At 53.5% G+C, this 27,292-nt stretch overlaps 2 protein-coding genes across 2 annotated transcripts in view; one reads left to right on the forward strand and one right to left on the reverse strand.

Moving 5' to 3' along the window:
• Positions 1–1,460: 1,460 nt before the first annotated feature.
• DNPH1 (2'-deoxynucleoside 5'-phosphate N-hydrolase 1) lies at positions 1,461–6,723 on the forward strand. The gene is given in 5 exon segments (XM_070419122.1): positions 1,461–1,648; positions 1,650–1,699; positions 6,092–6,160; positions 6,297–6,407; positions 6,575–6,723. Coding segments are annotated over 5 exon segments (567 nt in total).
• Positions 6,724–7,190: 467 nt separating this feature from the next.
• CUL9 (cullin 9) overlaps positions 7,191–27,292 on the reverse strand; it is a 36,611-nt gene continuing 16,509 nt past the window's right edge. Inside the window, exons 17-41 of the mRNA XM_070418550.1 lie at positions 26,438–26,543; positions 26,075–26,170; positions 25,642–25,817; positions 25,273–25,406; positions 24,738–24,917; positions 24,462–24,571; positions 24,185–24,367; positions 23,885–24,045; positions 23,417–23,645; positions 23,146–23,335; positions 19,299–19,438; positions 19,050–19,179; positions 18,714–18,913; positions 18,019–18,269; positions 16,232–16,577; positions 11,820–11,960; positions 11,512–11,676; positions 11,120–11,283; positions 10,681–10,774; positions 10,098–10,172; positions 9,873–9,983; positions 9,631–9,748; positions 8,521–8,654; positions 7,617–7,690; positions 7,191–7,525 (exon numbers count right to left, since the gene is read on the reverse strand). Coding sequence (XP_070274651.1) covers positions 7,339–7,525; positions 7,617–7,690; positions 8,521–8,654; positions 9,631–9,748; positions 9,873–9,983; positions 10,098–10,172; positions 10,681–10,774; positions 11,120–11,283; positions 11,512–11,676; positions 11,820–11,960; positions 16,232–16,577; positions 18,019–18,269; positions 18,714–18,913; positions 19,050–19,179; positions 19,299–19,438; positions 23,146–23,335; positions 23,417–23,645; positions 23,885–24,045; positions 24,185–24,367; positions 24,462–24,571; positions 24,738–24,917; positions 25,273–25,406; positions 25,642–25,817; positions 26,075–26,170; positions 26,438–26,543 — 3,895 coding nt within the window. The 3' untranslated portion in view covers positions 7,191–7,338. The remainder of the gene's footprint in view (positions 7,526–7,616; positions 7,691–8,520; positions 8,655–9,630; positions 9,749–9,872; positions 9,984–10,097; positions 10,173–10,680; positions 10,775–11,119; positions 11,284–11,511; positions 11,677–11,819; positions 11,961–16,231; positions 16,578–18,018; positions 18,270–18,713; positions 18,914–19,049; positions 19,180–19,298; positions 19,439–23,145; positions 23,336–23,416; positions 23,646–23,884; positions 24,046–24,184; positions 24,368–24,461; positions 24,572–24,737; positions 24,918–25,272; positions 25,407–25,641; positions 25,818–26,074; positions 26,171–26,437; positions 26,544–27,292) is intronic.

The following is a 27,292-nucleotide window of genomic DNA, read 5'->3' on the forward strand; positions in this document are numbered from 1 at the left end:
ATGAGACTGGGGTCGCAGGCCTCACTTCCCATTGCATGCCCTTTGTTCCATTTGAATTTTCTGTCCTATATTTGTGTTATTTTTATAATAAAACGAGGGGGAAATCATTATTATTACCGGTGAGCAATGGTGTGTTTGCCTGTCTCCCTGAAGATCCTACTTCTACCAGCTTCTTAGGATTGAGCAGATTACAAAGTGCTGCCAAATGTAACTTATTTACTCCACTCTTTCACTCGACAATATGAAAGCTTCCTATGTTCCAGGCACAAAATTAGAAGCTGGGGATACAGCAGTGAACCAAACAGATAAAAAGTCCTGCCTTCCTGGGACTTACTTCTACCAGGTGTAGAAAGATATACAACAAAATTAATAAATGACATGGTACATGAGAAAAGGCAAGTCAGGGAAAGAAGCTAGAGAATACTGGGGACGGGAGGCTGTCCTATTGGAGAGGGTGGTCAGGGAAGGTGACCTGTAAACCGAGGCTTGGAGGAGATGAGGGAGTGGCCCAGGGACAAAGGGGACATCTGGACAAAGGGTCCCAAGGAGCAGGAAATGGAAAGGCTCCAGGCCAGCTTGAGGAGCAGCAGGGAGCAGCCTGGCTGCAGAAAGGTCAGTGAGGGTATTTGGGCCGGGGCTACAGAGGTCAGAGAGTCACCGATCATGTGGGCCTGGTGGGCCACTGTGGGGTTTTGGTGTTTTTGTTTGTTTTTAAATATATGTTTATTGAATTCAGAGAGGAAGAGAGAGAGGGAGAAACATCAGTGATGAGAGAGAATCACGGATCGGCTGCCTCCTGCACACCCCACACTGGGATCAAGCCCATGACCGTGACCTCTTGGTTCATAAGTCGTTGCTCAACCACCGAGCCTCGCCACCTGGGCGGGATTTTGGTTTTTACCCTAAGTGAGAAGGGAGCCATTGGAGGGTTTGAGCAGAGGGTCATGACCCAACTAATGTGCTCCCAGGGCCAGTCTGGCTGCTGAGTGGAGACCTGACTGTGGCAGGGAAGTGGGGAGCCGGCGAGGAGCCAGCTGAGGGAGGTAAGGGAGGTTTGGGTGAGCATGGCTGCACTGGGGTGGTGGGTGGGTATCAGAATCTGGAAATCTTCACAAGGGAGAGCCGACAGGTGTTGCCGGTGCATTTGAGAGAGAAGAGCCGGGGATAACGCTAAGGTTTGGGGCCTGAGAAGCTCGGAGGATGGAGTTGCCTTTGGCTGAGATGGGGAAGACTGGGGGGCAGCGGGGAGCCAAGTGGGTGAGGTGGGGAGGACCGAGGGGTCCTGGGGACAAGTTAGAGGTAAGAAGTCCAGGAGGCAGTGCGTTCCCCACGCATGGGTGTGGTCACTCATCCTCTAACTCCGCCCCATCTCACAGGTGTGGACACTTGGCAGGGCCCCGGCCGGGTCAAATGGCCGCGGGCTAAGGCCCCGTGGCGTGGGAAGGTGAGTGGCGGCGGGGATGGCGGCGGCGGCGGGCGCACAGGAGAGCGGGGCGCCGGAGCAGCGGGGGCAGCAGGAGCAGCGGGGGCAGCAGGAGCAGCGGGGGCAGCAGGAGCAGCCGGCCGCGCCGGGCCGTGGGGCCCTGTACTTCTGCGGGAGCGTCCGGGGCGGACGCGAGGACCCGGAGCTGTACGAGCGGATCGTGTCCCGGGAGGGTGCTCAACGAGCACGTGTTGGACGCGGGGCTGGGCGCTCAGGGTGAGGCGCGGCGCGGGGGGCACCGGGACCCGGGGGGGCGGGGGGGAGGGGACGGCCGCGCCCCTTGACCGAAACTGCCCTCGCGGGGCGGTGGCCGCTCGCCACTCCGCCGCCAGCCGTGGGAGCGGGACTCAGACCGCGCTGTCCGCACGCAGCTGCGGTGCGCGCCCAGCCTCCGCGCTCACTCATGACCGGGGCCTTTAGCTCCTTCTTGGAGCACTTTCTCCAGCGCTTTCCAGGGAAGCTGGGGCGGGGGTGCGAGGGGGGGCAGAGGGGGCGCAGGCGGGGCTGCTTGGGTTTCCACGTCCCGCTGATACCTTCTCCCCGACCTGAGACCACGCTCATCCTCCTTCCTGCGCCCCCGCCCCAGGTGCCAGCCCTTAGACCCCGCAGACCCCGCGCTCCGCCTCCACTGTCGCCCTCCCCTGCGGTCCGGCTGGGACTTGCGTGTTCTGCTCGGGGCCGCCGGGTCTTTTTCCTTCTACCCAGCTTTACGGGGCGGTAATTGACATAGAGCACCGTGTAGGTCTAAGGGGGACAGTTTATTGGCTCGACTTTCATATAGAGCAGTGGTTCTCAACCTTGGCTGCACATTAGAATCACCTGGGAATCTTTTAAAAATCCTGATTTCTGGGCCTGCCACTGATACAGCGTGAAAGGATTAGCACAAAAGTTTAGTTACCATCAGTCACCTCGTGAAAAAATTCCTTTCCTTGTGATAAGAACTCGTAGGATCTCTCTTAACAAATTTGAAAAAACCATACTGTGGTCGTTATGTACATTACAGCCCTAGAACGTATCTTATAACCGGAAGTTGGTACCTTTTGACCACCTTTATCCAATTTCCCCATCTCCTGTCCCCCACCTCTGGTAACCACAAATCCGATCTTTTTTGCTAGGAGTTTCAGTTTTTCTGTTTTGTTGTTGTTGTTTTTGTTGGTGGTGGTGGTGGTGGTGTTGGTGGTGGTGTGTGTGTGGGGGGGGGGGGAGGCCGGGGCGCGTGCGCTCGCGCTAAGATTCTACATATGAGATCATACACTCTGTCTGACTTTTTTCACTTAGCATAGTGCCCTCAAAGTCCTTCCGTGTTTTTCCAAGTGGCGCTTTCCTTCTTTCTCATGGCGGAGTGATATTCCATTGTAGCTATACACCACAACTTCTTTATTCATCCACCTGTAGACACTTATTTCCCCTGTCTTGGCTATTGTGGGTGATGCTTCGAACATCACTCCAACAGTGTTTTCATTTCCTTCAGTTATATTCCCCAAAGTGGGATTGCTGGGTCGTATGGTAGTTCTATTTTTTAAAAATATATTTTATTGATTTTTTTACAGAGAGGAAGGGAGAGGGATAGAGAGTTAAAAACAATGAGAGAGAAACATCAGTCAGCTGCCTCCTGCACACCCCTTACTGGGCATGCGCCCGCAACCAAGGTACCTGCCCTTGACCGGAATCGAACCTGGGACCCTTCAATCCGCAGGCCGACGCTCTATCCACTGAGTCAAACCGGTTAGGGTAGTAGTTCTATTTTTTATGTTTTTAACATCTTTTTGTTGATTTCACAGAGGAAGGGAGGAGAGAAACATCAGTGATGTGAGAATTGGCTGCCTCCTGCACACTCCACACTGGGGATTGAGCCCACAAGGTAGGCATATGCCCTGACCAGGAAGCAAACCGTGACCTCCTGGTTCATAGGTCTACACTCAACCACTGAGCCACGCCTGCTGGGTGGCAGTTATATTTTTCATTTTTTTGAGGAACCTCCATACTGTTGTTCTCCATAGTGGAAATTTATATTCCTACCAACAGAGCACAACCGTTCCCTTTTCTCCACATCCTTGTCAGCATTTGTTATTTCTTGTCTTTTTTTATGATAGCTGTTCCAACAGATGTGAATTGGTATCTCACTGTGGGTTTTTTAATATTTTTTATTGATTTATTATTTTTTAAATTTTGTTTATGGATTTTAGAGAAAGGGGATGGGAGAGAGAAACATCGATTTGTTGTTCCACTTATTTATGCATTCATTGGTTGATTCTTGTATGTGCCCTGACTGGGGATCAAACCTGCAACCTTAGCATATTGGAACGACATTCTCACCAACTGAGCTATAGGCCCAGGGCTCATTGTGTTTTTGTGTTTGTTTGTTTTTAAAATATATATATTTTTATTGATTTCAGAGAGGAAGGGAGAGGGAGATAGATATAGAAACATCAATGATGAGAGAGAATCATTGATCGGCTGCCTCTTGCACTCCCCCAACTGGGGGTTGAGCCTGCAACCCGGGCATGTGCCCTTGACTGGAATCGAACCCAGGGCCCTTCAGTCCACAGGCTGATGCTCTATCTACTGAGCAAAACCAGGTAGGAAATAGCGTTCTTATTTAAAAATATTTTTTTATTGATTTCAGAGAGGAAGGGAGAGGGAGAGAGAGATGAGAATCATTGATCGGCTGCCTCCTGCACGCGCCCCCCTGTAACCCGGGCATGTGCCCTTGACCAGAATCAAACCTGGGACCCTTCAGCCTGAAGGGCTCCTCTCTATGCACTGAGTCAAACTGGCTGGGGCTCATTGTGGTTTTGATTCGCTTGTCCCTAATGACTAGTGATGTTGAACACCTTTTCATGTCTCTGTTGGCCATTCATGCATCTTCTTTGATAAAATGTCTTTTCAGGTCCTTTGACAGTTTTTAATTGGATTATTTGTTTTCTTGCTGCTGAGTTGTATGAGGTTTTGTTTTGTTTTTAATAAAAGTGGGGGGGGGAGTACATTTACAGTTGTTTATATGGAAAATAACATAATAATAATATAAGAATAGCTGTGTTTCACGTACTCACAACTGTGAACCTACGTTTGCCCCACCCTGTATTTTGGATATTAACCCTTGTCAGTACATGGTTTGCAGATATTTTCTCCCGTTCTGTAGGTTGTATTTTCGTTTTGTTGATTATTTCTTTTGCCGTGCAGAAAGCAGCTTTTTAGTTTGGCGTGGTCCCCCTTGTTTATTTTTCATTTTGTTGCTTGTGCCTTAGGTGTCATATCCAAAACACCATTGCCAAGATCCAATCAAGGAGCTTTTTCCCATGTTTTCTTCTAGGAGTTTTATCATTTCTGGTCTTACATTTACATCTTTAATCCATTTCGAGTTACTTTTTGTGAGTGGTGTAAAATAGGGGTCGAGTTTCATTCTGTTACATGTGAATGCCCAGCTTCCCAAGCACCGTTTACGGAAGAGAGAGTCTTTTCTCCACGGAGTATTCTTGGCTCGCTTGTCAAATGTTGGTTGAGTGTACATGCGTGGCTTTATTCCTGGGCCCTTGATTCTGTTCCATTGGGTTTTATGCCAATACCATACTGTTTTGATTGTTTTACTTTATAATATAACTTGAAATCAGGAAGTGCGATGTGTTACTCAGGAGCAGAGCCAGGATTGGTGGGACTTAATGCAGTCCTGGGAGACCTCTTTAAAAAGACGAAATTGCCGGGACTGTTGGGAAGGGCCTGCACGAGGGGCCCTAAGCTCATGGTTCATGGTCTCAGGGTGTGTCCACGCCTGCCTGGTGGTTCTCAGGCTTAGTGTGCTCAGCTGTCATCTGAGGAGCTTGTTCAAAATGCAGATCCCCGTGGTTGGGATGAAGCCTTAGAAGCTCTTTCGAGCAAGTTCTCCAGGGACTCTGCTCCGGTGCAGGTAGCTGTGAGCCTTACAGTCCTAACGCGGGACATGTAATCAAGCCGAACGCCAAGCTCCGTACCCTTTCCCCAGGCTGCCTCTACCTTGATTCCCACCACCCCCAACAGGCCACCTTGCATTCCGGCAGTGGTTCTCAAATTTGGTGGGAATGAAGCAGCTGAGCCCACTGACACCTGGGTCTTTGTAGTTTTATCAAGTTCTCAGTTGATTCTGGAACCTACCAAAGCGTGAGAGCCACTCCATGAGGCTTTAGTCTGGTCTCCCTCCGTCCTTTCCTTGTGCGGACCAGTCCTTGCTCCTGCCTGCCATCTCCCCCACCTGGCTGCTCTTCCTCCTCCTCTCCACCTGCAATCACTCTGGCCCACAGCCAGCTGTCCTTCGCTTAACCATTCGTATGCCATAAGCATCTATAGATGCAAGCGGAACTTTTTAATTAAATTCAAAATATCGCGGCGGTTAACTGGTTAATCTTATTTGTATCACTCATCTGGCCCGTGTCATACATCCCAGCTTGCAGAGGGCTGTTTTTTTTCTCGTGGCTGTTCCATTCCCTCCTTTTCATAGACTTCTGGTGTTGGGCAGGCCCTCAGAGGTCATCTAGTTATCTCCCTCCCTCCCTGAGCAGGGAGGATGTGGGGGTGGCTGGGCGGGCAGAGGACCAGATGAGGGTGCGGCCCTGACCAGCTTTCCCTCATCCACAGGGGAACAGCCTGCTGAGGGTGACAGGTTCATCCACGAGCGGGACCTGGCCTTGCTGCAGCGGGCGGACTGTGAGTGCCCGCTCCTCCCTGTGCGCTCCTCGGGGTGTTAATTCCCTGGACACGCCTGACCTTCCCCCTCCCCCTTCCCCCGCCATCTCTCTCTCACAAGCCCAGATACTGAGCCTCAGTCTCGTTTTCTTCCCAGTGATTGTGGCGGAAGTGACCCAGCCGTCCTTGGGTGTAGGCTATGAGGTGGGCCGGGCCGTGGCCCTCAATAAGCGAATCCTGTGCCTGTCCCGCCTGAAGTCTGGCCGAGGTGAGCACTCCGAGCCCTGGATGGCCACTCCCCCCGCCCCAGCTGAGCACCCAGCCCTCAGCTCCCTTTCTTGGGGGCTCTGAGCAGTGTCTGTCCCCAACAAGGGCTGGGCAGGAGAGGGCAGAGGAGGGAGTGCGGGAGGCACTTCACCTGCCTCTGCCCCCCAGTGCTCTCAGCCATGATCCGCGGAGCAGCAGACGGCTGCCGGTTCCAGGTGTGGGACTACGAAGTGGGAGAGGTGGAGGTCATGCTGGACCGATACTTTGCAGCTAATCCTCTTGAGCAGGTGGCTTCCTCCCTTGACCCAACCACTTGACTTCATCCCGTCATTAAATTCTTCAGATCCCTGACTCTGCTCTGTACCAGTCCTGCCTAAAGCCCAGTACAAATTAAAAGGCATGCCTACACTTCTAACTTCTGTGTGTGGGGTGGGGCGGGCGGGGCCTCAGTAATGTCCTCCCCCCTCCCCCCACGCCCCCCAGCACACTTCACTTTGAGATGCAGGGAAAACCTGTAAAAGTCTGCAGGCCCCCAAGAGGCCCTCCTAATGCGCAGGCCCCTCCCAGGAACATTCAGGAACATAGGGGAAGGCCGTCCCGTCTCCTCTGATGCTGGGCTGGGTCTGGGGCAAGTGGCAAGCCTGTGCCACATGGACCTTCATTTCCCGTTACCAGCCTAGGTCACAGGGTCAGCTTTGGGCTACCCTGTCTAAAGAAAACTAGAGGAGGGGTGGGTGTGCGGGGAGCAGGGGAGTTAGAACGGGCCCGCTTCAGAGAAGTATATGAAAAAAGTTTATTCAGTAAACAGAAGAAGGTGCTGCAGATGCTGGGAACCGCCCCCGCCGAGCACCCAGGACAGTGGTCAGGGATGAACTGCCGGCCCCTGGCCCCACGGCTCTGGGCGGCTCCGGGAGCTCCCTGCATCCTGCCCCTCAGTCATAGCCCTCATCCTCATCCTCATCGCCGAAGAAGAAAGCGTCCCGGTCCAGGTTCTCGGACTCCTCGTCATAGGAGAAGGTGTCGTTGTCCAGCTCCTCATCGAACTCGTCCTGCTGCCACTCGGGCAGGTCGTCTTCGCCTTCCTCCTCATCCGTCTCCAGCTCCGAGGAGCCCCGGGGCCTGGGGGGACAGATCAACAGGGAGAGAGCTGCTCAGCCCCAGGGGAGGCCTGCCGTATCCCACCCCCCTCCGGGGCTCCGCCCATACTCACCGACTACTGGGCACGTTGGACCCTTTCACCTCCCGGGCCTCTAACGATGGACTCTGGAGACCAACCCGAAAGTCCTGGCAGAGACGGTGGACAGGGGAGTAGGAGAGGAGAGGCCACTGGGCCTCTGCCCAGCGTTTCTCCGAGGGCCTACTAGGCGCCATGCTCCTGGCAGCACGTTCCCACCTGCTCTCCCTCCCTCACCACAGCACCAGAGGTGTCTCCAGGGACACAGGACACAGGTCAGCACACCGGCCTTGCTTCAGGAGCTCAGTGTATGCTCATGCCTTTCCTACTTGTGACTTGTCAGTCTGTACGCTCCCTGAGAGTGGGACTCCTAGTTCAGACTCAACGTCAGCGTATTACAGCTGGAAAGACTCAGCTCCCTTACTCAGTGGACCCCACCCCCTTGACCCCCACTCCTGGGATTCTGAATCCACATCTGGGAAGTATGTCTGAAAAAGGTCCCCAACTGATTCTGCAGAGCAAGGATCTGGGCTAACTCATTTATTTATTTATTATTTATTATGTATTTATTTATTTATTATTTATTTATTTATATTTTATTGATTTTTTACAGAGAGGAAGGGAGAGGGATAGAGAGCTAGAAACATCGATGAGAGAGAAACATCGATCAGCTGCCTCCTGCACACACCCCACTGGGGATGCGCCCGCAACCAAGGTACATGCCCTTGACCGGAATCGAACCCGGGACCCTTCAGTCCGCAGGCCGACGCTCCATCCACTGAGCCAAACCGGTCAGGGCCTAACTTCTTTATTTTGTAAGAAATGCCAGGAGGTTAAGTGACAGGGTCCAACAGCAGCCAGCAGGCTGGCCCAGGAGCTGGGACACCCCCAGGTCTCCTTCTGGGTGCTGGGCATGGGAGGACCAGGCGGGGCGGCCTACCTGGGTGGAATGCTGCAGGATGGCGAGCAGCCTTTCCTGGATCCGCCGGAGCAGCTCCAGGCCCATGTGGAGGCAGTCGGCCCGCAGGAGACGCAGGGCGGAGGCCAGGTCTCTGCACTGCAGCAGGAGCTCCTCTGCAGAGGGGGCAGGGTGCAGGGGCTCCCTCCCTTCTTCCCTCCCTCCATCCCCTCCTCCAGCAAACCCCTACTGCACACCCACCAGTTCTACCAACACCTAGCAGGCCCAGCTCTAGATACCCATTCTCCAGAGGCTTACGCTCTAGTGATGGGGACAGATATCCTATATAATAATGAGGCAAGATGCAAATTAACCTTCACACCCTCACAAGATGGCTGCCTATGACCAGACCGGTAGGGGAGGTTAGTGAGGGACGACCAAACGACTGAACAGCAGGCTGCGTGGGGTGACCAGGCCGGTGGGGGTGGGGGTGGGGGGGGGCCATAAGGGGCGACTAGGCCAGCAGGGTTGGGGGCAGTTAGGGGCAACCAGGCCAGTGGGGGGGGGGGGTGCAGTTGGGGGCGATTAGGCTGGCAGTGGGGGCAGTTGGGGGCAATTAGGCTGGCAGTGGGGGCAGTGAAGGGCGACTTGGCTGGCAGGGGGGACAGTTGGGGGCAACCAGGCCAGCAGAGGGGGACAGTTAGGGGTGACCAGGCCTGCAGAGGGGGGCAATTGGGGGTTACCAGGCCAGCAGGGGGGGAGTAAGGGGTGACTAGGCCGGGGGGGGTGCAGTTAGGAGCAACCAGGCTGGCAGGGAGGGGGCAGTTGGGGGCAGTTAGGGACGACCAGGCTGGGGGGGGGGGGAGGGCACACACATCCCTTCAGAACAGCACCCATTGATTCGGACCTTGCCTTCCCCCCACACACAAATTTCATGCACCGGGCCTTTAGTAATCAAATAAAAGGTCAGGTGAAGACCTGTGCCCTTAGGCACTTACAGCCTGTACTGTATGCCTTTCCAGCAGAATTTTAAAAGGCCTGTGGTGATGAGGCCATGAATGAGGAACGACGAAGGGGCAGAGTGAAGGTGGGGAGCTGGGGCAGGGGGAGGGGGGCAGGAGAGAGGACTGAGCAGGCAGGGGCAGGCCTCACCCAGGAGGATCTGCAGGGCATTGGTGTGCAGCTCCAGGTTCTCGGTCTGCTGCTCCACCACGTCCATTTGCTCCGTTTCCTGGTTGTAGAAGCTGTACACGCAGGCATAGGCCAGCACCTAGGGGAGCCCAAGTCAGGCCTCCCACCTGCTCCCTCCTCCTTCCCTCCATCCAAACCGGTCAGAGACAGCTGCCCAGCCCACCAGTCCCCTTGGCACATTCCCCCACCCTGCACCCCCCAACCTTTCTAGCCTGCTCAAGTCCCCTGCAGGCGTCGCTGAGGAAGGTGAAGGATTTGGGTGGGGGCACCTCATGGATGGCAGATACTCGGTTCCACAAGTTCACAGCAAACTCCTGTGCAGAGGAAGGCGGGTCAGCGAGCGCATGCACACACATCCCTTCAGAACAGCACCCATCGATTCAGACCTTGGGCCCCTCCCTGCCTCTCCCCACCCTCCCCCTCCTCACCCGGGCCTGGTGATGGAAAGTACACCTCTCGTTGTAGTCCTGGAACCGTTTCTCTTGGCGAGCTGCCTTGCTTACCTATGAGACACATAGGGGGCTACTGTGCTTCGCTGGGACAGCGTGGGCTCATCAGACTAGCTACCATTCACAGAGGCCTTTCCACGCTTTGCCCAGATTTTCTCTATAATCCTCAGAATCTGTGTGGTAGGTCACATTATTACCCCCTTTTACAGGTGAGAATGCTGACGAGTGGACAAGTAAACTGACCCAAAGCCACATACTAACTGGAAGAGCCAGATCCTGACTCAGTCCTTGCTCTCCGCTCTGCCCTGCTGCCCTGAGAATGCCCAGCCCACCCCAGCCCTCTGTAGCCACCTGGGGGTGGAAGTCCCACCCTGGGCCTCTGGTCCCCATGCATGGACCTCCCAGGACAGACCTTCCAGCACGGCAGGCCTAGGTGGCTTGTCTTCTCCCCACTGAGCCACTGTCCCAACAATTGTTAGGCTGCTCTCCACACAGAGCCCTCTGCTCAGGGCCCCTCCTGCCTGCCTTCGGGCCTCCCGCTCCTCGCTGCCCAGCCCCTTACCATGGCAGAGCAGTTGTAATAGTCTTTGTGATTTGGCTTCCAGGACTTGAGGCAGCGCCAGCAGAATCCATGGTTGCATTTGGCGCAGGTCATGCTACGGAGGAAGCGATCTGGTCAGAGGACTCCTGCCTCTGGCCAGGGCCGCGCCAGGAAAGCCAGCGGCCTGGATGCACACGGACGGTGTCCCTGGCCCCTCCACGCCCTAACCTGACCAGTTCCTACTGAAAGCACCCTGGCTTCTGAGTCCCCCACACACTAGACTAAACACGGGGGAACATGAGCTGAGGGCGTCGCTCTGGAGGGTGCCCAGAGGGGGTAGTTGAGTAACTGCCCTTGTTGCTCAGCTTTTCAGAAGCCCTACCACCCCTTTCTTACCACCAGGCCTCTACTCTCTCCTGTGCCTGCTGACTCCCCAGGGCCCACAGCACCCCATTCTTACTGCAGACACCCTTCATTCTTCTCGATGGGGGTCTGACAGCTGGGACAGCGCTTAGAGATGAGCTTGGCCAGGTGCTTGCTCTGGGCCTCCACACTCATGCCGTCGTAGTAGCCGCCATCGTCGACCCACTGAGACATGTGGCCACAGCTGGCAGGGTAGTGTGCCTAGAGCAGGACGGGGAGGTGAGGACACAGCCCAGCCCTTACTCAGGGTGGCCCTCCTGCTATTGTTCGAGGGAGGCGGAAGGGAGGGAGGCTCCATTTGGAGGATGACAGGAGGAGGAACAAAGCTCAACTCGGTGGTGGAGGATGAGGACAAGGCAGAATCTGTGTGTGCTGAGCAGGGACGGGTGTGGGTCCCAGCTCAGCATCAGGGCTGGGGTGGGCACCCACCTCAGGGAAGCTACAGTTGAAGCAGGAGGCCCAGCCACACTTGGAGCAGGTGGTCCCTGAGCCCAGGCCCTGGCGGCACAGGATGCGGTCACAGCCCTGGGGGTTGGTGCACCACGTCAGGTTGGAGCAGCTGTCCACGTAGCCACGCAGCAGGGCCTTCTCGTACTGTGGGGGCAGAGGGGCCACAGGTGAGGGCCTGGCTCGCTAGGTCGCCACACCTCCAGGCCCCCCCGCACCCCGCACCCCGCCCACTCCCTGGGGTCTGCCCCTCTGGCTGTGCACCGAGCCTCTCTCGGAGGAGAGGGTACCTTGGAGATGACCTCTGGCGAGGAGACAATGGCACGAATGAAGGCTCCCGTGGGCTGGGCCGGGCAGTCGGCAATGGGACAGGTGCAATTCATCACCAGGTTCTGCTCGATTCGAGTTGTCAGATACTCATTCCAGCAAGACTGGGAGGGCACAGGAGGGGCCACTCAGGGAAGTGTGGGAGCAGCACCAGGAGGCGGTACGCTGGCCACTCATCTCCCCCATGACGCAGAAGGCCAGAGACAAGCAGCTTCTAGGTCAACCTCACAACTGACCCTAATCTTTCTGGCTCCCACTGATTTTCCTGGGATTGGTCCAAATTACAGTTGTCTTTGAGGATACGTGGGCAAGGACAGCAGCCTAATTATAATTATTGTTGGGATGGACATAGAGGGAGCAGGTAAAGAGAATTAAAAAAATAAGAAAGATTCAAGTTCCAAGAAAGACTTGGCGAGAGCAAGAAGGTCAGAGGAAGGAGGCCGGGAGCTGGGCCCCTTCCCTGCTGGGCGGCCTCTCCCCTGGCCCCACTGCTCCCCTCAATGCCTGTCTGGAGGCTCTGTCCCCCCAGACTCGGCCTCTTCTGCACAAAACAGACTTGCCCACTGCAGCTCCCGGGCCCTGAGAAACGGCCCCCCGCTCCCCTCCAGTTCCAGGGTCAGAACCTTCAATCTCCTGAACCCTTGTCTGGCGCCCATGTCAATGCCTCACCCTAAACCAGGCCACTGTCGACTCCTAAACTGCTGCCGGAGCTGGTCCCCAAACCTTCCACCCTGTCTCTCCCCATCAAACCCACTTGGTTTATGCGTGACCAGCGCCCGAGCTCCCAGAACACTCCGTTAAGGGCCCCTTCCCGCACACTGCGGACGCGGAGCTTTCCAAACGACGCACTTGATCCCAGGGGAGGACATGTATCTGTGGTAGCAAAGCTCCAGGACCGATGGGAAGCACTGGCCTGGACTTTTACTAAACAAAACAAGGATATATTTTTATGGATTTTTAGAGAGTGGAAGGGAGAGAGACATCAATGTGAGACAGACACATCGATTGGTTGCCTCCTGCACATGCCCTGACCAGGCCCAGGGATTGAACCTGCAACCCAGCCACATGCCCTTGACTGGAAATCGAACCCGAGACCCACTGGTGCATGGGCCAATGCTCTAACCACTGAGATACACCAACCAGGGCAAACCCCTTTTTATACAGTGAAAGAAACCCAGATAAATTGAGAAGTTGAATGCAAAATTCCCGTATTTCCAAGATAAAACAGGACATTTCTCCAAATTCAGACAGCTACTTGCAGGCACACAGAGGTGGCAGGACCCCTCACTGCCACAGAGGACAGCTTGGCTGACCGCTCACCCTTAGGTACCCCCTCAGCTCTGGGCTTGCGCTTGGCTCATGCTGTTTCCACTGCCCAGCCCAACCGGTGTTGGGTCTCAGGCCCTCTGACAATCCCACCTGCCACTCAAGGCTCATCCTGGGAAGCCACCTCCAACTGCTCCAGGCCCGGATCCCCCCCTGAGTTCTCCTGCCTTTCACTTGTGCCATGTGGCCGGGACTTAGTCACAGGCTCCTCCTCCGCTGGGCCTTGTCCATCAGCCTGTTTTTCTCAGTGGTGTTTTTAGGCTCCCTGTCTCCACATCGCTATAGGGTGGGGGTGCCCCAAGTTCAATGTCCTGGGCTTGTTTCTCTCTCCCTGGGTGATACCAGCCAGGCCTCTCTACTGAATTCTGAATTTGAAAACCCACTGTCTACTTGCCAGTCCCACACAGGTCCCAACAAGCAGCAACAACTTCATGGACACAAAAGACTGCATTTCCCCTCAAAATCCTGTTCCCAGGCCCAACATTTCCCCCAAGCCAGTAATAGATGACACATCCCATCCACCCAGACACTCAAAAACCCAGGAATCACCCTTCATTCCCTTGTCCCAAGCCCCCGAATCCACTCCCCAAGTCCTACCTGCTCTACCTCCAAATGCAGCCCGCCCATCCACTCGGCTCTTCCCCCGTCCCTAGGCCGCACGACCACCTTCTCTGGCCTGTTTGGACCAGTCTCCGAAGGGGTGTCCCTGCTTCCTCTCTTGTCCTGACCAAGCTTTTCTCCACACAAAGTGACCCTTTCAAAAATGTGCATTAGAGCAGATCACTCCCCTCCTTACACCCACCATGGCTTCCCCTGGAGCAAAGCCCACTGTGTGCCAATCCCACCAACTGGCCCCTTGCACCTGCCAAGCCTCCTCTCCCCCCACCCCCCTGCTGTCCCACCACTTCAGCGCACGTTCACTGGCTCTTCCCTCCGTCCACCACTCTTCCCCCCAGATCTCCTCAGACGGGCCTTCCCCAACCTCCCCAGTCTGAAGTCCCTTACGAGGCCCCCAGCCCACTCCTAACCCCAGTCTCTTCCCTGCACTTATCCTAAGAGTGTGGGCCCCGGACGAGACTGCCCAAACCCAATCCGGCCCTGGGCGGGTTCCTTCTCCGCCCAGTGCCTCCCTCTGCAGTCTGCCAAATGGGGATGGCAAGTCCCTGCCTCACAGAGAACTAGGATGGAGCCAAGCAAAGAATGCGTGGAGGCAGCACAATGGCCAGAGCGAGTCCCCGTAACTATTAGCTGCTATTTCCAGCCTCTAGTTACTTCTTGCTTGGATTGTCCCACTCCCTCATTCAGCACCAGTGCTGTGCACACAGTAAACCCAGGACAAGTACTCGTTGAAGGAAAAAATGGGCGGTCAAGGAAGTCAGTAAGGACCTAGAGAAAAGCGAGCACAGGCACCTGTGTGAGAAGAGGAACTGGAAACCGAGGAAAAGGGAAGGAGAAAAGGCACAAGCGTGCACTGCTCCTTCCCAGACCACACCCTGGGCGCTGCTGGGAGAGGCAGCAACCATTCATGGCAGCGATGGCGCTCATCCTGCTGAGCTGATGTCTGTGAGGGGGGGGACATCAGGCCCTCAGCACTCGGTTCCCTGCCTCTGAAGACTCCGTACTCGCTCCCCCGCCTACGGCCTTGTCTGCGTCAGCTTTACAGCAGCAAACCCTGCCTTCCCGTACTTTGGTGCTATGTCCTGGTTTGTAATACTTCTTTTTATTTTCATATTAAATAAGAGTATATACCAGAGTGGAGCAAAAGCAGGTTTGTAGTTGTGAGTACACAAAACAGTTTATTCCTGTATCATTATTTACTAATTAGTGTATTATTTTCCATATGAACAACTACAGACCTACTTTTGCCCACCCATATAAAAGAAGTGAAGATGTTCTAAGATAAAGATTTGAATGCTGGAAAGGAAACCATAAACTATTATCATCACCAATTTAATAATACCTCATTTACAAAGTGCCTTAAGGTACACTGTGTGTGAGATGTGTGTGTGTGTTAAGATGTGTGTGTGAGACGTGTGTGTAAGATGTGTGTGCGAGACGTATGTGTGTGTTAAGATGTGTGTGCGAGACGTGTGTGTTAAGATGTGTGTGTGAGACGTATGTGTATGTTAAGATGTGTGTGAGAGACGTGTGTGTGTTAAGATGTGTGTGAGACGTATGTATATGTTAAGATGTGTATGTGAGACGTATGTGTGTGTTAAGATGTGTGTGTGAGACGTATGTGTGTGTTAAGATGTGTGTGTGAGACGTATGTGTGTGTTAAGATGTGTGTGTGAGACGTGTATGTGTGTTAAGATGTGTGTGTGAGACGTATGTGTGTGTTAAGATGTGTGTGTGAGACGTGTGTGTGTGTTAAGATGTGTGTGTGAGACGTGTATGTGTGTTAAGATGGGTGTGTGAGACGTATGTGTGTGTGTGTGCCTGTGTCTGTGTCTAGTCCTCAAACTTGACTGACACTGGAATCACCTGAGGAGGTTTTAACGTCCATATGCTGGGGTTTCACCAGCAGAAATTCCGATTTACTTGCCTGGTAGATCGCATGAGCATCAGGATCTTTAAAAGCTCGTGACTGCCCGAGCTGGTTTGGCTCAGTGGGTAGAGTGTCAGCCTGTGGACCGAAGGGTCCTGGGTTCGACTCCGGTCAAGGGCACGTACCTCGGTTGCAAGCTCCTCCTGCCTGGGCCCTGGGCCCTAATCAGGGTGCGTGCAGGAGGCAACCAATCAGTGTTTCTCACATCGATGTGTCGCTCTGTCTTTCCCTCTCTCTTCCACACTAAGAATCAATGGAAAAATATCCTTCGGTGAGGATTTAACAAAAAAAAAGCTCCCAGAGATTATAATACGCAGCCCAGTTTGAGAACCACTGATGCATACCAATATCGCTGGATCCTAACAAAACTAGTTTAAGGGACTAAGAGACCTGTCCGACATTCCTGGGGTAGGCAATGGCGGCGCTAGGGCTAGAACCAGTAGTTGCCAAGGAACCGCATTCGAGTAGAAAGCCAGGGGCAGGAGAGAGCTGGGGCCTCACCTTGCAGCAGTAGTGCCTGCAGCAGAGAGAGGGCAAGTCGTCATCTGGCTCCAGGGGGCTGACACAGACAGGGCAGTGGTCAGGGCGTGTAGGGGCAGCCTGGGGCTGGGGCACCCGCAGCCCAGCTGCCAGCAGCAGTGGCTGGGGGTTATCACTGTAGCTCTGCAGCAGCTGCTCGGCACTCCAGTGGGCATGAGCCAAAAGGTGCTGAGCTACATCTGGCTCCAGGTTCAGCGTCTCCTGCACCTGCCGCACCGTCTGCTCCATCAACCCTTCCACCTCCTGGGGGCTCATAGTGCGGCCTGCAGGCAGCTGAAGGGATGCCAGGGCGGCCACAGCTTCTGGGCTTGGGGGGCAGAGAAGAATCAGTGGTCAGTCTCCCGGTCCTGCTTATACAAGCTACTGACTGAACCCCACCTTGTCCCCCAGGTCCCTGCTTGCATACCCCTGTCACACTTGCTTAACCAGCCAGAGAAGAACCCCCAAACCAACTGTCACAGCAGGCTCCTTCACAGAAGCATTTGTAGGTGTGGGGGATGGGCTGGATGTCAAAATGACTGCGGCACCACAGGAATCGAGTGGGTGGGGGTCAGGATGCTAACTGACCTACAGTAGACGGGACAGTCCCACTGTAGGTCCCACCCAAATGCTACCAGCAGCACAGGTATCAGAGGCAGCTCTACCAAAGCAGGATCTGCATTTTAACAAGATCCCAGGTGATGTATGCGCATGTCAAAGGTGGAGAAATGTTCTAGTCTAGAGAACTCACTCTATACCCAATGCAAATAACAGGCATCGAAGAGGTGCCCTAAAAACTTCTGGTGAGCCCTAACCGGTTTGGCTCAGAGGATAGAGCATCAGCCTGCGGACTGAAGGGTCCCAGGTTCGATTCCGGTCAAGGGCATGTACCTTGGTTGCCGGCACATCCCCAGTGGGAGGTGTGCAAGAGGCAGCTGATCTATGTTTCTCTCTCATCGATGTTTCTAACTCTATCCCTCTCCCTTCCTCTCTGTAAAAAATCAATAAAAAAAATGTTAAAAAAATAAAATAAAATACTGGGGGGGGGGGGGGGGGGAACTTCTGGTGAATTGGATCTGATGCAGAAGTTTCATCCACTTAAGGGACAGCTATGGCAAATTCCTCCAGAACAAGCTTCCCATTATAGTTTGTATATTTCAGAGCAGAGTACATAGCACTCAATATATATTGCATATTTCATATTTGCTTAGATGAGACATATATAAAGGAGCTCACATGGGTGGGTCCCTTGCTAAGGGCTGACTCTAGGAGGAGGGGGACAGATTAGAAAGGAAAAGAAGGGGTGAAGGCACTGGGAGGAGGAATGAGGACGATCGAATGGGGGAAAATACAGAGAGAAGGAAAAGGGGTTAGACCAGCGATGGCGAACCTATGACACGCGTGTCAGAGGTGACACGCGAACTCATTTTTTTGGTTGATTTTTCTTTGTTAAATGGCACTTAAATATATAAAATAAATACCAAAAATATAAGTCTTTGTTTTACTATGGTTGCAAATATCAAAAAATTTCTATATGTGACACGGCACCAGAGTTAAGTTAGGGTTTTTCAAAATGCTGACACGCCGAGCTCAAAAGGTTCGCCATCACTGGATTAGACAAAGAAATGACGTGCGTTTCCACCAGGGAACCTGGCCCCTCCCACGTTATTGAGGTGGGAGGGGCCACCTGTCATGGGGAGCCCGTCTTTCTCTACTGCTTGCAGCCCCTGCAGGGGGCTGGGGCTGGGGCTGGGGCTGGGGCTGGCTACCTGGGCTTGGAGGCCCCGGTGGTTCGGCTGCCACAGAAGGGGATCTCTGCCTGGCCCCGGCAGGGCCCCGTGGGCTCTGGGCTGGCGTACAGCAGCATCTGGGGCCAGTCATCACGCTGTTTCACGTAGCCCTGGCCCAGGAGGTGCAGGATGCAAGAGAAGACATCTGTGCTGGTACAGGCCACGCCCCCGGCAACAGTGCGGCCCAGGCTCCCGGGAGGGTTTGGGCCCTTCTGCCAGGCCTCCAGCACCTGGATGGGAGGAGGAAACAGGCAGGCCGTGTGACCTAGAGGAGCAGCCTGTCTAGGCTCGATGCCCAGCTGTTCCACTTACTAGCTGTGTGACAACGGTAAGTTACTAACCCCCTCACGCCTCATTTTTCTTACCTGTCAAATGAAAAGGACGATAATAATAGTAATAATACTGCCTATCTCACAGAGTTGTTGTGCGGATTAAATGACTTAATAACGCAAACTCTTAGAGTTAGGACCTGGCACAGGGTAAACACTCATGTCCTGTCTCTACTTGCAGTCTACCGGCCCCGTCAGGGACAGGAAACCCAGACAGAAATGTCACCCTGGGAGGGCTCACACCGACAGTTTACCCTGCCTTGGGGGGACCTCTGGCTCTAACCTCCAACCCCAAGCACAGCTTCCTCCTCCCTCCCCTAACTTCAGGGCCCCCTGTCTGCCTACCAGACAAACCAGCTGGTCAATGTGGAGGCCCTCCTCCCCGTGGGCTTTGAGGATACGGACAAGAAGACAGCTCAAGAGGTTCCTCTTCTGTTCCAGGGTTCGGCCCTCATCCTTCTTTACATCCAGGTACTTCTGGGGAGGTATCAGCCACAGGGCCTCCCCACAGGGCCGGAGCGCAGGCTCACGCACTCGCAGCACACCTGGAACTCACCGCCAGTTAGTGCCCGGGGAGGGGGAGGGGCAGAAAGGGGACCCGTTCTCCTTCCCTACCACACTACCCGCCCTGGGGGCCCCACACCCTAGGAGCAGAGTCTCAGGCCAGCCCCACTGACCTACCCCCCTGTGGAAAGTCCTGACCCTCACGCAGGGTCAAAGGGCCATTCTCAGAGGTGAGGGGCAGGAGTGCCTGGAGCAGTAGCTGTGGGGTGAGGTCAGAATTCTTCAGCAAGGTTTCTACTGACACCTCCTGGTGAGGAGAAACAGGGACAGTCAGAAGTGGGGAGAAAGGATGGGAGGAGGAACAGAGTTTAGAACAGGGGCAGACAAGGGGGGAAAGAAGACAGAGAGGCCGAGGAGCTGAGGCACCTCTGTCTGGTTGAAATTCAACAGCAGCCACATCTGCACAGTGGACACATGTAGGGTCTGGTCCCCAAACTGCAGCTCAGCCCGGCCCAGCCACGTCCACTGCAGCCGCCGATGTGGTCCCCGGACTGGATGGTTCTGGCCTGGGAGCATGTCGAGGAGAAGGGTGGAGACACCGAACAGGGAAAAGGGGGTTAGGCGCTGAGGCGAGGGTCACTGTTAGTTAGGTTTGCTCCTGCTAGTCTCTCAGGCCCCAGCATTACAGCCTCCGGAGCGCAGCCTCCCTGGCAAGTCAGGCATCTGAGAGCCCCCCCGCCACCCCCCCCCCATACCCCACCCTGCACGAGACAGGCTCCATGGAAGGAACACCAGAGACCTGGGCTTTGCCCTTAAGGAGCGGACAGATCCTCTAGGCTGGGTCTCTTGCCCTGTGTCCAGCTCGGGCAAGGCGAGCCTGACAAGTGCGCGCAGACTGCAGAGCAAGGACGCTGTCAAAGGCAGCGAGTTCCAAACGGAGCCACCTGAGAGGTCCTCTGGCTACGATGGGACAGTTTGGACGACAAAAGAATGACACCCGCGACGGATTGAAACACATGAAATTTTTTTAAATCCATGAATTCACAATGATGGTGTTGTTTTTTTTTAGGAGACTTCATTGGGCATCTTTAGAGGATGCCAGAGAACCAACACATTACTTTGAAAACTGGTTCAAAATAAAGGGGAGGAGGAGAGAGTCAAGCCTCTCCTGTGTCAACGGTACTTGAAGGGAACTAAAACGCTGATGAGAAGTTTCTCTGTACAGAGAAAGCATTCCAGCAAATACGCGAGGAAGGAATGGGAGAACTGGAATGTCACCAGTCCGTATCCCCCAGTGAGATGGTCCACCTACGCAACGGTAACGAACGACCGTCTAGTGGAAAGCTGATGGGAACCATATGCAATGTGTGTGTACATCAGACTAACAACACTGACACCCACTGAGCCACCTCAGCACAGAAAGACAGCCAGACGTAACACCCTCCTGGAGAAGGACGCAACACCACCCATGGAGTGTTCCTGCCCAGGAAACCCAACTCAAAGCGGAATGAGCTTCTATAGCGAATGATCAGTTTTCAGGAAATAAAGGAGACAGAGGAGCATGCTAGAGGACACCTCGTGGATACAATCGGCAAAATCCAGCCTGTCAACAACTCGGAAAACAACCCAGTTTCCCCCACAAACAATCGCAAAAGGGGTAGGAAAAAAAAGGGGGGGAGACAGGAACCCATAGACTGAGGGAGATGAAAAATAGAACTAAATCAAGTGCAACACGTGGGCTTGGTTTAGACCCTCAGTAAACAAAAACACCCAATTTTAAACGCTTTGACAATTACATACACATGAACACTAAATGTATATTTGATATTAGGAATTGTTAATTTCTAAAGGTTTGATAATGTAGTATCCTTGCCTTTAAAAAGAGAGTCCTTATCTTTTCAATTTCAGGGCTGTATGGGGCGTGCAGGAGGCAGCCAATCAATGATTTTCTCCCATCATTGATGTTGCTCTCTCTCTCTCCCTCTTTCTTTCTCTCTGATATCAATAAAAATATATTTAAAAAATAAATAAATAAAAAAGATCTAAAAGAATTATCCATCCAAACAAAAAGTAGAAGGATAAAAAAAGATGTACTAGAAAGGCAGTAACCAAGGAAAGCTGGTATACTGTTAATGCCAGGTAAAAGTGGACTTTAAGAGCTTGACTAGAAGGCCACTCCATAATGACCAGATCTAATTAACCATGAAGATTCTGTACCTGCATAGCCCACTGTGATAGCCGGTAGCCACATGAGGCTACTTAAATTTAAACTGGTTAAAGTAAATAAAATTAAATATTCAGTCACCCAGCCGACTAGTCATATTTCAAGTACTCAATAGCCACAAATGTCTATCATACTGAACAGTGCAGAACGTTTCTATCCTTGCAGAAAGTTCTATTAGCAGCACTGTTAAATAATTTTAAAGTTGTATATAATAACAGTCAAAATATATAAAGGGAAATTTACATACTTAATTTAGAAATTCACTATCATAATGGTAGATTAGAGCACACCTCTCTCAGTAATAGATCAAGCAGATAAAAATAAGGTTATAGAAAGTGTGAACAATATAATGAACAAGGTCAATTTAGTGAAATATGTATAATCTTGTATCCAGCAACAGAAAAACACACATTCTTCTTAATCACACATGGGAAACTTATAAAATTTGACCATCTACTTGCCCACAAAGGAAATCTCCATAAATGGCAAAGATTCAGTATCACAGAAACCATGTTCTTTGGCCACAATGGAATGAAGGTTAAAATCTAAAACAAAAAGAATACTAAACAGCCCTGGCCAGGTGGCTCAGTTGGTTGGAGCATCGTCCAGTACACCAAAAAAAAAGAACACTAAACAAACAAAACAAAGAAAAATCTGCTTGGAAATTTTAAAATCTACCTCTAGAAAACTAATAAGTTGAAGAAAAAATAATAAAAATTAGAAAATTCTCTGAACTATGCCGAAACCGGTTTGGCTCAGTGGATAGAGCGTCGGCCTGCGGACTGAAGGGTCCCAGGTTTGATTCCGGTCAAGGGCATGTACCTGGCTTGCGGGCACATCCCCAGTGGGGGGTGTGCAGGAGGCAGCTGATCGATGTTTCTCTCCCATCGATGTTTCTGACTCTCTATCTCTCTCCCTTCCTCTCTGTGAAAAATCAATAAAATATATTTAAAAAAGAAAGAAAATTATCTGAACTAAACAATGAAAATATTACATAATAAGAACTTGATTCAACGTCCCAAATGTCCATCAGCAGCAGAAAGGGAAAATATATTCCTACAATGGACTATGACTCAGCAATACAAAAGAACACAGTAATGACACAACTGACAACCTGGATCACTCCCACAGACATTAAGTTGAGAGAAGGAAATTAGATACAGCAGAATATATACTCTCTGATTCCAATTATATGATGTTCATATACAGGCAAAAATCTATGGTGACAAAGGGAAGAACAACAGTTTCCCTTGGAAGAAAATACTGACTAGAAAGGAGACATGAAGGAGATAAGGGAGGGAGCTTGCTGGGTGCTGGGTGCTGGGCGTATTCTGCATCTTGAGCTGGGGGTGGTTAAGGAAATGCATATGGATACAAAATTCATTAAGTCACAATTAAGATGTGTGCGCTTTACTGACTACTAATTATACCTTAATAAAAAATAGTTCATATAAAATAAACAAATCCACCCTGGCTGGTTTGGCTTTGTGGTTAGAGCACTGGCCCCCGGACTGAATGGTTGAGGGTTGGATTCCAGTCAAGAGACATACCTTGGTTGCAGACTTGGTCCCCAGCCCTGGTCAAGACATATGTGGGAGGCAACCAATCGATGTGTCTCTCTCACATAGATATTTCTCTCTCTCTCTCTTTCCCCTTCCCTTTTACTCTCTCTCTCTAAAAATCAACCGAAAAAATATCCTGGGGTGAGGATTAACAACAACAAAAAAATAGAGATCTTACAGAACGCAGCTAAAGTAACATTGAGAGGGCGATTAATAGCCTTAAATACTTTTATTTAAAAAGAAGTCTGAAAAGACTAGCATGCAACTTGAAGTTAGAAAAAGGAAAATAGAACCAATTCATAGAGTTGAAGGAAATGAGAAATTAATGAAAATCGAACCCACACTTTCTCACCCTTCCCTAGGAGACTGCTGTTGCTAGAGAATGTTTCTTCCTATCTATGCATTCCTGTCCAAAGGTCACCTCCTCTTCCTCTCTTGCCACCCCAAACCTCACCCCAATATCCAATTGCCTGTGCCATCTCCTCACTCTGGCTGTAGAAACTGGAGAAGCGGTCAAGGGCATCACAGAATCCTGTGGGAAGGCACTTTCTGGGATGGTACAGGTAGCAGAGTGGGGAGACGGGCCAGCAGCGTGGTGACAGGACCAGTATAGAAACTGTTGGACCTGGGTCCTCGAGAAATACTTCTTTCCCAGGCTCCGCTTCTTCCTCTTCCTCCTGAGAGAGAGAAGAATTTCAAGGGCTCCTGGCCTCCCTTCTTTCCTCTCCTGTTCTCCCGCTCTCCTCCCTTGCTCTTACCTCCTCTTCTTCCAGGCCCTGCTCTTCCTCATCCTCCTGCCCCAAGAGCAGCCTGTCAAGCCGCTGGAGCTGGAAGAGGTGGAACTGGCACTGCAGCCGCTCGGAGGCACTCAGGCTCTGCAGCATCTGCTGGGGGAGGCGGTGGGGGAAGCAGGAACCGATCTGCTCCAGCACGGCCCCCTCCAGCCAGCTGGAGCCCAGGCTCAGGAGACGGTCCGCCATGTAGTGCCTGCAGCACACACAGCCCAGGCCCGGCCTCAGTGTGGGCACTCGGCACACAGGTCCCTCTGTGGCAGCCAACCTGGGTCACAGCCCTACCTCACCTCTTCCTTCCCACCAATGCCATGGCCATCCCTGGATCTTAATCTCTTCCCCCGACGGCCCCCCTTCATCTTCCCTCTAAGACTCACTCTCTGCCCTCTCTACACTCTAGGCCTCCCATCCCCTACTCTGTCGACCTTCACTCACTGGTAAAAGTGCTCAAAAGTGGTGGCCAGCTCCAGGCCAGAAAGGACCATGATGGGCTCCAGGTGCCGCTGAAGTTGCCCCAGCATGTCTGCTCCAGGGGTTCCGCCAACCAAGCAGCCCTGGATCTGCTGGTCGATGTGCCTGGCAAACTGCTCACTCATCTGGGGCAATGGAAAGGGCACTGGTGAAGCAGGAAGAGGGAGTGGAGGAGAGTGGGGAGTGAAAGGAGATGAGAGGGCAGAGAGGGGTGAGCCTCGCATGAGCTTACGCCCCGCCGACTGCGAGGCTGGTGGTACTCACGTGAGTAGCGGTGAGGAAGGACTGCTGCAGCAAGGCGCCTGAGAAGCCACTGTGCAGGGCCAGCGTGAAGGCTGCCCGAGGCCCAAAGAGCTCTGAGCCTGCTCTCTGCAAGTGCTCATAGAGTGCACAGTAACGAAGCACGAAGTCTGGGGCCCTCCAGGCTGCAGCCAGGAACCTGCTGACCTGAGGGGAAAGGCAAGAAATGTAAAAGGGAAGTCCCAGTATGAGGCCAGCCTCGCAGACCCCCCTCCGCAGAGTCCAGCTTGCTTCTGCCCACCTGCTCCTGCACCACGCTCAGCCAGCACTGCGTCATGTTCCTCAGGCTGCTGCTCGGGAGAACAGGTGAAGGCCCAGGGCTCCGGTCCTGACCCTTACTGCTCCTGCTGGCTGCAGAGACACCGGGCAAAGTAAGGGGTCTCATCTCAGCCTCCGGTGAGTCTCGGGGTCTTGGGTACTGACCCCTGGAAATGCCCACAGCAAAGCAGTGAGGAAGAGTAACACCCATGAGGGGAGGACCCAGGCTCTCAGCTCGGCCGCCCCGGCGGGGACTTACGGGGCTGCGTGGATGGCTCAGGAGAAGGCCCCGGAGGAGGCTCCACATGCACCAGCAAGTGGCAAAGGCGACGGACTCGAGAGGCAAAGGATGCTGCTCGACTCAGGGGGTTCCGAGAGCTCTCCCTCTGCTCTAAGTACTGACCCAGCAGCCATCCCAGGGAGCTCACACCTTCCGCATCTAAAAGAAGATGGGTCAGGAACAGGTCCCCATGGGAAACGGGGCAACAGGCGCCCGGGAGGAGAAGGAGCAATTGTACAAAAAGGTTTGGGGGCCAGCACAGCCCTCACCCCCCTCCCACCACGGTTTGCTTCAGCTGGAGTCTGGGGATATGGTAACAGATTGGGGGTGGGGTGGAGGGAAGATTCAAATACCAGAGTCTCAGGGAGCAGTCTGTGGAGGAAGGAAAGGAACACTGAGGTGACAGGCCTTCGGGGATAAAGACAGGAACCAAGAGAACCAAGAGCATTAACCCAGGCGGTGCTTGGGAATGGGGACAAGGAACTGGTTAGTGGGCCAGGGTCAGGATGGTTACCAAGGGAGGTGATGTTCTGCACCAGGGGGCTGACCAGGGCCTCCCAGCAGGTCTTGCCCAGCGCTCGGGCGGCCTCATCATCAGGGAGGAAGCGATCAGCAAAATTCTGTTCATGGCGCAAAACCTTGTTCAGTCTGGGGATAAACAGTGTGTGGTCCAGGATTAAAGGCACACATTTCCTTGTGGCTCCACTCGAGTCAGCCAACTCCTGATCACCCCGTGCTCAGTCCGCCCCCAGCTCTTCCCTGGCACGTACTTCTCATTGTGTTCACTTCCCTTGTGTCCTGGCCACTGCTTTACCTTTCAGACTCCACAGCATCTCCCCTTCAGTGTCCTGCTCCCTGACCCACCTCCTCCGGCCTCACCCACCTGGGGCAGAGCTGGAGGAGGCGCTTGCGGTCCTCTGCTATGTCCCGGCTCCAGGCTTGCGCCCGGATTGTGTAGAAGAGACATGTACGGCGACACAGCTGCTCTCGGAACAGTGGCCAGAAAGTGGGCTTGGGGCCCAGGACCTCCACACCCCGAACCCGGGTGTCGATGCCGCCCTGTAACATGCACACACTTATCTTGGTCACCTAAGTCACCAAGCACTACCAAAGCCTGGCCTCACCCCTGAGTTCCCTGGAGCGACTCGAGACAGTCCTGCATCTCTGGGACCCAGCAGGGTCCTGGGCCATCCCCAGGCAGACTGGAGAGGAGAAGCGCTGGTCCGAGCCTGGCCCCCAAATGCAGTAACCCAGTCACTATGGAAACCCCGTGCTACCTCTCGATCCCCAGACCCCCGCCTCTGCCCCTGCCCTACCTGCTGGCAGCGCTTTATGCGGATCTGGATGACGGGCCAGAAGCGGTTCAAGTTCTCCAGGAGGACCACCCGGCTGGCGGAGGGCACCACATTCACCTGGCGGGCAGGGGAGAAGAGGGAGGGCTGTCACCTCCGAGGCGGGGCTGGAAGGACTGCTGACAGCTACCAAGTCTGTGATGCTGTGTGCCCATCACTGCTCCTGCACGGAACCCACGGCCCACTCGGATCCACATCCGTAATTCCACTCACTGCTCACGAGGAGGAAGGGATATGGAATTCCCCAGGGGCGGGCCCTTCTGATCAGGCTCTGGGGCAAACAGAAGGATGGGGAGTAAGGTGCGGGGGGGTCACGAGGGTCCCCACCATGTTGAGCTCAGTGCTGATGCAGCTGGTGCTGTCACCCCCATACACCACCACCCTGGCCGGCATGTAACTGGAGTCCTCACTGGCCACCAGCAGGGTCAGCTGCCTGGGAGAGGAGAGAGGGATCAGTCAGAGTCAGGACTCTGAGCTTAGCTCACAACTCCAACCCACCACTTCCTCGTCAGACTCCTGGCCCTCTGCCTAAGCACCAGTCCCCCCTAGACCCTCTGTTTTTGCCTTTATCTTCCCCCAAGTGACTTCAAGCTCATACTTTCCACTGAAAATTGCCCAATGACTCCAAATCCACATCTCTACCCTACACTCCTCTCCTGAGCTTTCCTGCTGTGTGTCCCACAGGCATTTCCGTGTCATGCCTCAAAGTGGAAGGCTCCTCAAGGTCAACAGGCCCAAGTGGAACTATCATATCTTCAGAAACCTTCTCTCTCCTGGGAAAGAAAACTGCCACACACACACCCAGTGCCACAACCGGACACTGTCACTGTGACCCTCCCTCTTCTGCTTCCCTCTCAGGCCCACGGCCAGTCCCCTGACTCCACCAAAGACGTCCCAGCCCATCACCTCCTGGCGATTCCCATTCCCTCTGCCTAACTGAAGACAGCCATCACTTTTCAGCTAGACCACTGCATACACCTTTCAACTCCCATATGCCAGAGTGAGTGTTCTAAATTTAAACATCCAGTTCTGTCTCTTCCCTTCTTAAAACCCTTCAGTGGCTCCCCCACGTTGCAGAATAAAGCTCACACAACTCTTTGTGATCTGGCTCAGCCTACTTTTCTGGCTTCATCTCCTGCTGCTTCACTACACATAACCTTCATTCCAACCAAATACATTTAC

This window comes from Myotis yumanensis, unplaced genomic scaffold (assembly GCF_028538775.1).
Source record: "Myotis yumanensis isolate MYYU_CA2020_CCGP unplaced genomic scaffold, mMyoYum1.0.hap1 SCAF_6, whole genome shotgun sequence".
Taxonomy (NCBI): Eukaryota; Metazoa; Chordata; class Mammalia; order Chiroptera; family Vespertilionidae; genus Myotis; species Myotis yumanensis.